Below are 12,581 nucleotides of genomic sequence, written 5' to 3' on the forward strand. Positions count from 1 at the left end.
TTTTTTTTTTTTTTTAATATAGCATAGCATAAGAAAGATACTATAATTCAGCTCTCAGCAAATACTATTTCTTGTTAATAAAAATGTGAATTAGTCTTTTACCTCATAATTTTAGGGAAAAAGAAAAAGGAAAACATGAATGACTTACCTCTAAATACATAATACTCCAGATAAAGCAACTAAACAAAAAGCTTATTACAATTCTAACAAAAAAACAGAATTCAATGTTATTAAAATTTTTTTTTCTTTTACATCCTATTTAAGGAATATTTGCTCCTGAAGCAAAAGAAAGTCATCATTTACTCATGTCATTTATAAAGTGGTCTCATGATACTCGTTCTGAGGATCAAGTATAAAGTCACAATATACTACCAAATGATATATAAAAATGTTTGTGAACATTTTATGCTTCCTTTAGAAGGCTGATCTGTTAAAACTGTGACATTTTTCTTTAAAAGCAAAAGCAAAGGAGATCAATAGTATTAGTTTATCCTTATATGGATTAAGAAAGTATTTCTGAGTCATATTTAAAAGTCTGCCAATGTTAGATATGTGTATAACTCTTATTTTTCAATGTAGATGGGGCTGAGAAAATGGTTAGTTAATATATGTACCTCAAATGCCTTAAGTGGAATACCTGAGGCATACAAATATAAATGGTACTGTATATTTTTAAAAATGTAAAATAAACACAAAGAGTATATAGGTATACATGTTATAATTTCAAAGTCAACACTAGCACGTAAGTTCTTCTCATCTAAGTACATACTAAGATACTTCCTATTTCAACACATGCATCTACAAACACATGGCCATGCACATAACCACTTGCTTTCTGTCACTTGCAAGAAAGTTTGAATATACAATACTGTACATTGTTTCAACTGAAATCATATTTGAAAATTAATGAGGATGGCATTAAAAAAATTCTAAGAAATCAAAATACAGGAAGATAATTATTCCAAAGATTAAAAACACTGAAGACTGATGGAAATTTAAGATTTAAACTGCATGTCCTAGTGATCTTGAAAGATACAGAAGAGAACAGGACTGGCTGTAAACACTCAGATGCTCTGTTTGGCAATTGGCTTGACTAGAGCTTTTGTAATCTAGCAATCCAGGCTGGACTTAGACCACTGATGCTTCAGATCGCAGAGAAATGGTATAGTTGTAGGCAGTTCTCTGAAAAGCTGAGGGTGCAGATGGAGATCTGGATGCCCATCTGGATGGGAGACGGCGATTTGCTGGTCTAGCAGGTCTGGAAAACCCTTTTCCATATGAACATCTCACTGCCGTGGGTTCCTAAGGGACAAATGAAGACATTCACCTCATATGTGGGAACCAATGATGCGTTTAACATATTACGGATTCCAATCACAGGATTAATATGTTAACATATTTACATGCAAGTAAAAGTGTTGAAAAACTAAAGGTATTTACCTAATATTTTGTGTTCTTGACTGTTTTAATCAAAGTAATTACATTTTAATATGGAATATGGTATTGATAATCTGGTAGATCTCACACTGATGAATTTTAGTACAAGGATCTCTCTGTAGAAATAATTATGAGCTCAGGATTCAAAAAATTTAGATAACTTTGAGGATATGATTGAACCACAGATACTTCTTAGTCAGACATTAAAATGTTTCAGTGTTAAAACAAATTAAATGAATTACGGAAGAAGCTTTGTCCACTTATATCAAGTTACTGACACTTTAAGAGGTTATAAGCAAAAGGACACAAAATGATTAATCTGATGCCATCTTTTTTTCCCCACTAATAATTCTTTCAATGAGTGAAACATTTTCTTCCCTATTCTTTCCTTTTCTTTTTTCTTTTTTTTAACTTTAATGGAAGAAAAGCATTATCTGATCTTTGCAATAAAAAAAAAAAAAAGCTTCCATAACACGTTTTATACCCTTGGTTCTTCTTATCGACTCTTTTAACAAAGCCTGTGCTCGTTCATCTGAGATGGGCAATGAGGATGGTCTCTATTTCTCTTATTTTGATTATGGCCTGACACTGACAGTAACCTGCATTTTCTTTTTTGCTCTATGGAGACTTATTTTTTTTTTTTAGATTTGTTCCTGGGGGGAAAAAAGAATAACTACTTCTAGGGAGCTACAGTAAAGGACTCTCTCCACTACCACCCCTAATCAATGCAAGAAGAGGAAACATTTAGTAACATTGCTTATTAGTTTATAATTGTGGCTGGTTAATGTATTTATATTTCCGTTTCCCATCTCCAGCTATAAGGCCTTACAGGTATTTATGGGCTCAAATAGAAAAACAGAGAAATACAAAGGCAGGGTAATTATTTGTATCCTGTGCAAACAGGCAAGGTTCTGGTAAAATGGAAGTAGACTGATGTTTTTGCAAGGTTTGAAAATCACCTTTTTTTTTTTTTTAACACCAGAAGGAGGCAACCTGCATAGCTTAAAACTATGCTGCATTCATACTGTATCATGTAAAGCTAGGACTTTTGAAGCCTTGGCTATTAACAGTAATCATCATCATCATCATCATCATCATCATATACTGCCTATAACTTTTATGTTATGTTCTTAAAAATTATATGCATAAAAAGGAACTGCTAGATAGTTCTTCACTATAAGTACCAATCTCTTTGCACTTCCTATATCCTATAACTAGTTAAGATTATAGTATTTTATAAACAGACTGGAATGAAAAGATACCCATGTTTATTATTTTTTTAGGCAATTTATGTGCTAAAATACATATACAAATAAGAATGACCTTAATTTTTTTAAAGTATAATATTGTGTTTTCTTTCCATTGCACTTTCAGTTCCTACAAATAAGAGAACTTTATAAAGCACTATTTTAAAATTATGTCATTTACTCATATTCACATTACTGTGACTAATCCTATGAGAATATTGGGAATGACTGAACCAATCAAACATAATTACTGAAAAGTACAAGTTATTTAAAAAATATTTTCTACAGATTTTTCTTAATATGAACACTTTAAAAGAATAAAATTCTATAAACCAACAAATGCACATTCTGATATTTTTTTCAAGAAAACACTTACAAAAAACACTTGATCTTTTTGACATTCTTAAGCCTATTTATTATAGTTAAGTTATTCCATTAAAGTTCATGTTGAGTTACAATCCTAAGGTTTCTATTTATTCACAAATGAAGGGTCAAGAAGTTTAGAAGATGCCAAAATATGTGCCTATATTCTATTTATATGATTGGGCAACTGACTGAACTCTCAGCAACTGCTAAACATGGATATAATTCGACCAAAATACTGTTGTTTACGTTCTCACCTCTGTTATCTTTTTCCCATCTATTCCTTTCTTCACTTGCTGAGCCCCACACATAGCTGTCTTTCGCTGAAGTTCTTGTTCCATTTGGAGCATTTCTAAGTGCTGACTTAATGTGGTCCCAACATTGACATTAGAGTTAGATTTAGTCCAATTATCTTGGAAGCACTTAGAATTCTGCAAGGCAGACCCTGCTGATGTCTCATAGGTTTTCAACAGCTTTTCCACAACACCATAATTTGACTTAGGATCAGCTGACCTTGGACGGCCAGACAAATTACTTGGTCTCCAGTCATGTTCGTGGAGCATATTCCGATAACTGCTAGGACTTAGGTGTTCCTGCATTTGTCTTACTTGGCCTGTTGAGAATATTTTGGTAGGATTATCAGGCACATTTTCGGTGGGCGTAGGCACGTGGACACTGGTTTTCAGAATACCAGACACATTGTCATTTTCTGATATGTTACCTGCATGAGTAATTAAGGTATCACAGGGCTTAGGATCTTCAGATGATTTTGAGTGGCTTTGATTTTGCTGTATTGCATGACAATTTCTATCTGTTCTAAATACAGTTCTGTTAAATTCATCAGTCTTTGCTGCTAGCTTTTCATTCCTTGTGGTCGTTTCAAAGCTGCAACTGAAATTTGTAAGTTGGCCACTGCTCTGCACCACTGAGGAGCTAAAGTCATGGCTGACATGAAGACTAGGATGAGATTTGGCAGGATGATTTGGGATCACCTTTTCATATTTTGCCTTACTGGGGGTAGAGCAGATTTTCTGAAACCACAATGTGGAAGGACTATTTTTTGCACTTGTCCCAATGCCGCATGACCACATGCTAAGACCAGTATCTTCACTGTATGGAGGCTTGTTATCTATTTTGACTTCTGGTGCAAAAGAAGAAAATATGACACCATCTTTCAAAGTCTTCCCTTCCTTTGGACACAACATAGGCATCTCATGCTGCCTCAAAAGGAAATGAGGATTGCAGTTCTTTTCACTTTGACTCTCTTGAGCCACCCAACTGCTGTCTAAACTTTCCTTCAACCCTTCATAGGCTGCTATACCTTCAGAATATGAGCTTGGTAGATTTCGAGATGTGCTTCTTGGAGGCGGAACTGGTGGAATTTCATTTCTTTGCAAATCAACTGTGTCAATTCCATGTTTTTTCACAGAATTGCTTTGGAGTACATCCTCATAGTTCAGATTCTTTCTATTTTCCTGTTTTTCTTTTTCTAAATCAACTGGAAGAACGCACTGGTCATTGTTGATCATGTGGTTCCCGTGAGGCATACTTATTACATTTGGCATGTCTCGGAGAGAAGAGTCAGACATCATCCTAAAAAATTATAAAACATGGTATATTAGTGATCACTGTATTTATGATAAGCTCTCAAAAGACATCGTGGCTTAAGCAATGGATTTCTGCTATAGGAAAAGGAGTCACAACTTCCTCAAACCTAATTTTAATATAAATTTCTGATTCAACAGCTCCAAGTCCCTTTTATTACAGGACAAAGCCTACTTCTCATTGTTGTATTCAATACCCTACTTACTCTGATCCAAACTATCTTTCAAAGCTTGTCTCAATTTTCCATTATCTAAATCTTCACTTACACTCAGACTAGACTATAAGTGTTTTGGGTTTCTACTATTTGGCATGACCATTTCTATAGGTTTTCTCTTGCCATTCCTTACCTGAAATGCCCACTTACCTCCTCTCTGCCTGCTGAATTACCATCCATTTTGTAAGGTAAGCTCAAGTTTGGCCTCTTTATTTTGAAATAACATTTAAAGTAGTATGACATAAATCTGAATAAAAGTGCAATGATAAATGAGTAATTCCAAATGGAAAGCGTCATTTGGGCTAGGGTTTGAAAGAAAACTAAGACTTTCCTGGATGAATAAAGAGCAGACAGGCAAAGTGAACTGTAAAGACTGATAATGTGGCTACTCAAGGGACAATGAGTACTTTGGTGTAGATGGATTATAAAGCAGAATGGGGAGGAAGACGAGGAATAAGAGTGATACATTAGGTCAGTGTCAAATTATCATGTCTTTGAATTACATTTTGGGATTTTGAGCTTTTTTTCTAAAGGCCATGAAATGACAGCAAGAGCTTTTTACCAGGTATGATTTGTAGAACGAAACTGGCAAGTCTTTTCTGAGTTATCTAAATAAAAACCTAAATATACCCACAATGTGGATTCACAAATAAAACTTAATTAGTCATATTGATTTATTTATATCTCTTTAACGTATAAAAGATTATGAAATCGTTTATAACAAAGTAGAGGGAGATAAATATCCACTAACAGACAACTAACAGAGAAAAGCAGCAAATACTAAATGGGGGACAACAGGGAAAAATGATGTATAAATCAAGGTTGGCTAAGAAAATCTATTGTAAATAAGCACAAAAATTCCCTCTGAGCTTCCTAATAGCTAAAGAAAAATAAGGAGAAACATTATTATGTCTTTCATAGAGAAGCACTATAAGCACTATCTCCCCACTAGGAGATAACTGGTGATCCTAGAACAATCCATTGTCACTTAACTTGTATAGGGAATTTCAAATATATATGTATTTAATTTGGTTAAAGCTTACTCTTACAGTTACATAGTGTTTCTGAATTGAAAGAGCATTCTCTGTGACATCATTTATATGTGTGTACATATTTACAATATGTTGTTCTACTGAAAATTATGTATGGTTCCAGTACATACTTAACCAATGTATAGAGGTAAATGACTTTTGGGCATAAAATATTTCAGTAGAACATCATTATATAATTAAAACACTAGATTGTTAAACCTGACATTGTTTAAAGTGTACTTAACTTGATTAGCCCAGTTGTATGCTCTTCTACTGGACGAATACTCAAAATGAAAAAGAACCACGTTAGAGGATACTTGTTAATTTACTATGGAGGGTCTACCTTAACTGAACACCAAAGTGTAAAGTGTTACTAACAGTCAAACTGCAAAGAGAATTGGAAGATTTGTGTTAGGGAATCAGTAAACATAGAAAGATACAATTGGAGTTTCTGTAACACATTTTTATAACTCATTGTTAAGTACCACTAACAAAGTTTATATAGGAGGCAGTTTGGATTCCTTAACTAAAAACAATATTCTTCTTGATTTTCCAACATCAAGTAATCATACAGATGTACCAGCCTACCTTTTGTGGGTCGACCGCTTTTGAATTTCCTCTTGAAAGCTGCATAATTCTTCACTAACTTTGGCAAGTTCTTCAAGAGCCTTTATGCATATAAGCAATAGCATGTTAGCACTTTGAAATGTAAATATTTCTTTAGAAACAATTCTAGGCCAGGCACATCTTACTTACTGTATTGAGTGCACCAGAACAGCTCTTGCTTTCTTTCTCAGAGGTCCTCAGGTCAGGCCAGGCTTCACATTCCTTTTGGTTGTCTGCAGCCAAAGGATCCATAAACCCTACTTTTGATACTTGTCTTGCTTTTTGTTCCTTACACATTTGATCTCCTCCAGTGAGTAACCTCTGTTCTGTTTCATTTTCTTTTTCGAGACCAAGTTTGTGATTCATCCCTATAAATTCACATTGTCCTGAAATGGGGTAATCTGGAGAAGAGTCTACCATTTTGTCTTGAAGGACCTTCTCACAATCAAGATCAATGGTCTTAGCACGTTCATTCATATTGATTTTCCTCCGAAGCTTTACTTCTTGGCAAAGCTGTAAAAAAAATAAAGATAAAACTTTTTTTCTAATTCACTATATTTTTGGTACTAAGCGAACGGTTTTGAGTTTTCTTTGCCATATTATTATATACTACCCTGGGTGTTAATGCTTAAACCAAACCAGTTGCCACTGAGTCAATTCCAACCCATGACAACCCCATGTGTGTCAGAGTAGAACCTGGCTCCAAAGGTTTTCAATGGCTGATTTTTCAGAAGCAGATCACCAGGCCAATCTTCTGAGGAACCTCTGGGTCAACCTGAACCTCTAACCTTTCAGTTAGCAGCTAAGCATGTTAACCATTTACACTACCTAGGGACTCTCAAAAACCAGTCGCCATTGAATCGACTCTGACTCATGGCAAATCCATATATGTCAGAGTAGAACTGTGTTCCCTAGGATTTTCAATGGCTGATTTTTCCTAAGTAGATTGTCAGGCCTTTTTTCCAAGGTACATCTGGGTGGACACGAATCTCTAACCTTTCAGTTATTAGCTGAAGCATTAACTGTTGGCAATACCAGATACTTATGCCTCCAAATAGAGTCTCTAAAATCAGGTTAGCTGGAACAACTTTGATGAACTGTAAGACTACTTTTAGTGGGACAAAGTGTGGATGGTAACTTGTACCTTTCTGACTAGAAATCAACTCTCAAAAATAAAATAAACCTGTTCCTATATATGGAGCCCTGGTGGCACAGTGGTTAAGAGATCGGGTGCGAGCCAAAAGGTCGGCAGTTTGAATCCACCAGCCACTCTTCGGAAACCCTATGGGGCAGTTCTACTCGTCCTATAGGGTTCCTATGAGTCTGAATCAACTCGACGGTAAGGGTTTTTTTTTTTTTTTGGTTGATTCCTATATATGGATATTATGATACAGAAGCACAAAACTGAAATGACCTGAATCAATAACTAGCCATGATCTCTAGTTGCTTTCAGAGAGAAGGTTTCACTAAGTCATTTTTTTCAATATATGACCTTATGTCTACGCCATCATTTAACTGTCTGAATAGTTGACAACCTCATTTAGTAAATCAGCTCATTCCATTCCCAAAGTAGACATTTTACAAGCAAAGGAAACTTTGAGAAGTTACGTTGATCAAGGCTAAATATCACTGAGATTATTTTTAATGCCATGGCTATATACATTCTTGTCCAGATTGAAACAAATGTGACAACGTCCTATGTGATATAATAGAATTCTACATAATAGAACTCTAAGGCTTCCTTCTTGACTAGATAGATCGCAATTATGCCTGCAGGCACTCACTCAGCTCACCACTAAATAGACAAGGAGGTGGTCTTCAGAGTTCCTGTCAAATTTCAAGACAGATGGTTAGATAACTATTAAAGCAAATCACTCTATATTTAATGGCCACAATCAATATCTGCACTACAAATACAATTCAAGGAATATCAGATTTATTGCTGTTCAGTATTTACTCAAATCTCAAGAAAGAGAAACACTATACACAGTTAATGCCTGGAGGATACATGTCCATTTATTTCTTAGATACTTATAAATCTATCATTAAGTCAGGATAGCCTCAAACTACAGCCCTGAATCAACTGTTTAGGCCCCTGTAAAACTATTTTTATGAATTCCTTTGGGCATTATGATTTTCACTGACCTTGAGAGATATTATAAGAAACAGCCCTAAAAAGTATCATGTTAAGTATAAGGATGTTGTTGGTGATATTGTGCTTTTTTTTTTTTTTTTTTTTGAGGAGCCATGGGAAAAAACAAAATTGCTTTAGTTTCAAAACCAAAGAGAAAAAAGTGCTATTCCTGGGAAACAGGTTCGTTTTTGTCCCCTGAATACTGAAATATAGACACCTGATAAATTTTGTGTGCTGCTCTAAAGCTTAGACTCAGCACATGCATTTCACATACTTTCCTTCCTCTTGTCTTCATCTCATCTTTTTATTTTTGTTTTTGCATTCTTTACCTTATATGTAATTTTGTATTCCATCTTAAATTCTTTTGTGAACCTAGGTAAGGTTAAAATAAATAATATAATATTTGTGCTGGAAAACCACCTATTTTGTATAAGGGAATCTGTGTTACCAGGTAGTCAGCCATTGTCAATGGTTATCTAATCATTCCACCAAAGGAAAGAAGCAGGAATGAGTACAGTGTGACACAAAGTTCCCAGACATCTATGAACTGTATCCAGAGTTTCTATTTGGATTATTCCAGGTTTCAAATGATCCAAGTATGTACATCTTAGTTTTGCAATAGCAAATGCAATGACTGTGGATATCAGCTGACAGAGAATCCTAACAGTCTTAATACTCAACACTGGATTCTCTCACTAGGTGATATTATCACTTGAAATCACTTAACTTATATGTCTGCACCTGGGTATCTAAAATTCCCTAATACATGGCTTAATAATTTGCATCTGATTTAGTACATACAACTTAGTGATAAATATTATACACATACAGTCTATTGTGCTTGCGGCATGATATAATTTTTCTAAGTGTTGAGTTCTTAATTTTAGCTTTTAAAAATGGATTCTTCCTGTGACATGGGAAGATACTTTCCTTCTCTTTTTTTAGTCTTTTTAACCTCCAGCTTTGTAGCCTTTAAGAAAGTACCTTCTAAACATGTTTTAAAATATACAACACATATGTTAATACATAAATAATCATATATATATATCTATAATTAACATAAGAGGAGCACAGTGCTGATATTCAGGGATTGTAGAGCATCACCTAGGGGCATTCTGGGTAAATACATTATCTGTATATTCCCAGCTATGGAGCTGTATACTCAGGCACTATTCAGACAGCAAGACATGAAAAGCACCACAACTATGCAAGATAAAGAAAATATTTCTTCATTGCAATCCTTCTGTTTCCCTGATGTGGAAAATAATGAGTCTTAAAAAGGACAGTATCTATATGAACAATAATCCTGTTTAAAGTATGTTTAATGCCTGCTAATTGATAGGGTCATTACAGGATCACTATGAGTCTGAACTGACTCAATGGCAACTTTTTTTTTTTTTTTTTTTGGTTAATTGGTAGAAATAATATTTACTATACATGAAATCTATAGAGTTGTCAGAATAAATATTTGACTATATAAAATTTAATCAGACAGCTTGGATGCTAGAATTCTGTGAGACTGTTACTAACTGAATGTCCCAGACTTTTGGGAGCCAATGACCCATGACTAGACATCAGTTTATGATTGAAGTAGAGTTCAGATTCTGATTTGACCTAGGTATCTCCTTGTTGATCCAATATGAATATCTGGGCAGAGGAGCTAAAGGAGTAAGCAGGAGCTTGCTCCTTTTCCAAACTATAGATGGCTAAGAAATGAATTCTCCCAAGCAAAAAGTTACATTTCTTTGCCTTTCAATCTCTAATCGTATACAACATGCTTACCTTCTTCGTTCTATTTTAGAGGAAGGGCTTAATAGATATTCCTTTTTTTTTTTCCTTTTAGCATGCCAATTTGTATTTTATTCACAAGCAATTACATGGGTGTTAATAACAAAAAATATGTGTGCTATAAACACATAAGGTACATGCTGTGATTGTCTGTGAATAAAGGCCAAAAAGTCTATTAAAACAAACACTTTGGTAACATGCATAAACCCGCAGAAGTCAAAACTATGGCTTGTTACCAGGAGAATGCAAGATAAGTATAAATAATTTTCAGTTGGAGCAAACCTGAGTATACACTAACGCAAATGCTTGAAGGAAATATTCCAGGCCTGACAGACTGGGGATGGTTAATGGAGATAAAAGGACTATTTGTGTCAGAGTTATGGCATGTCATTTTTCATAATCCCTTCCCTAATAAATGCACCAATAAATGTAGCACACCTTGCCAGAATAAATCTCATGTCCAGTGCCACTGTGTTTGATATATGACACTCCTTTTGATTATACCGAGTTATCTAGCATGTAATTTCCTTTAGAAGACATTATTTATAAATCACCTCAGGAAAGGAAAGATCTATATTTTAATGACCAATTGTAATTTCACTATTATATGTTCCACCAATTAAGTCTTACTATCTTGAGTTTTCCTCCTAGGCCCTGGTGTTTTTAAAACTCATGCAAAATACATACCTCATTTTTGTTATCAAGGCTCTCTGGCCATGAAATAATAAATTGACACATTTTGGAATGACAATTCAAGTTCTTAATTTCTATGTGAGGCTATAAAATAAGCATAGGTCTTAAGCACCATTGGCTAAGGTTATGATATTTTTGGATTAGTAAATATTACTAAGACATGCCCATATTAGGTTGAATTAAAAATATATATATAAAGTTTCCAATACAAGACTAACTTTAATTTTCATTCTGAGGTTGACATTTACAATGCATTCAAAACAAATCAACTTGTACCTCTTCTATCTTCTTCTGCATGATCTTCCATTGACTTTCCCATTCCTTTCTTTCAGTGTCAAACTGGTCCAGTAATTCCATCTTTTCCTTGTGCCAGCTAGTCTCTGTGTTCTCCCACTGCTTAGGAAGGTCCATGGCAACGGTGTGAGTGTCAGTGAAGAGGTGTTTCTGCTCGTCTCTGCCTTCTCTTAACTGTTTCTTGGAAGCTTGGAGTTGTTTTATTTGAAGCAGTCTCACTTGCCTTTAAAATAAAGCCTAATGTAAACATAACAAAAGAGAGTTCCAAACCCATGTGCTTTCTGGAAACATATTTTATGATTTTGTCAAGAGCCATTCACATAAACAAACTCTAGGAAAACTGGACTCAAAAGTAAGAAGTGATACTGATCTGCTTAAAAACAAGAAACACACACAGTCAATAAATAAGTATTGCCAAAGTATTTTTTTTCTTCTCTTCTTTCTGAGACCAGACAGAAAAATTATAGTGGACAAGATGATTAAATGCATGTGTGAGATATACGTGTACCTTTAATTAACCACTTCATCTAATTGTTTTTTTCATGAATATCTAAGAATGGAAGTACCGAATTTACATGGTCATGTTTACACAACTATGGCAGATTCTGCTGCAACTGAATTACTCTTTCTGTTCTGATGCAACGTGATTATATATTTCTGTGACTTAATGTCCTGAGCCAGTGCTGGACTATAGTTGCAATTCTATATTCAGAGACCATACCCATGCCAAAATGATTACTGTAACAACTATGACTCCAAGGTTGGTAGTCACTCTGGGACTGATGTATCAATAAGAGATCACACTAAATTATAAGAAATATTTTCATTACTTTACTTCATCAAATAAAATCTGAAAACATCAAAAACTATCCTGTGAGTCGTATGTTAAATTTTATTCATGCTCTCTGTTCCTTCTTATGGGCTATATACCATAATCTGTTGAGGCTATCAGAGTTCAGAGAACAGAAAAAGAACATATGACTCAGCTGACAGGGAAACCCTCTATTATATTAAATAGTAACTGGAATAATTAGATTTCCAGCATTCAAGGTATGTGTATTAGGGTTTGAAGATGCAGTATAAATATCAGGTCTATAACTCTGTTATAAGTCACCTAAACTTCCTGAGTTTTAGTTTATTTACATTAAAAAGGGGATATTCACAAGGTT

At 34.5% G+C, this 12,581-nt stretch overlaps 2 protein-coding genes across 2 annotated transcripts in view; both read right to left on the minus strand.

Annotated features, from left to right (window-relative positions):
- Window positions 1-309: 309 nt before the first annotated feature.
- KIAA0408 (KIAA0408 ortholog) lies at window positions 310-11,635 on the minus strand. The gene is made up of 5 exons (XM_023724463.1): window positions 11,395-11,635; window positions 6,654-7,016; window positions 6,486-6,565; window positions 3,305-4,640; window positions 310-1,302 (listed from the first exon to the last, which is right to left on the minus strand). Exons 1-5 carry the CDS (start codon window positions 11,527-11,529, stop codon window positions 1,129-1,131), a joined length of 2,088 nt encoding a protein of 695 aa, XP_023580231.1. The 5' UTR covers window positions 11,530-11,635; the 3' UTR covers window positions 310-1,128.
- The window catches only part of MTCL3 (MTCL family member 3), a 79,388-nt gene continuing 70,111 nt past the window's right edge, over window positions 3,305-12,581 (minus strand). The window contains exons 7-10 of the mRNA XM_023724462.1: window positions 11,395-11,649; window positions 6,654-7,016; window positions 6,486-6,565; window positions 3,305-4,640 (exon numbers count right to left, since the gene is read on the minus strand). The gene's annotated coding sequence lies outside the window, so the exon portion shown is untranslated. The remainder of the gene's footprint in view (window positions 4,641-6,485; window positions 6,566-6,653; window positions 7,017-11,394; window positions 11,650-12,581) is intronic.

Source organism: Trichechus manatus, unplaced genomic scaffold, assembly GCF_000243295.1.
Source record: "Trichechus manatus latirostris isolate Lorelei unplaced genomic scaffold, TriManLat1.0 scaffold00248, whole genome shotgun sequence".
NCBI lineage: Eukaryota > Metazoa > Chordata > Mammalia > Sirenia > Trichechidae > Trichechus > Trichechus manatus.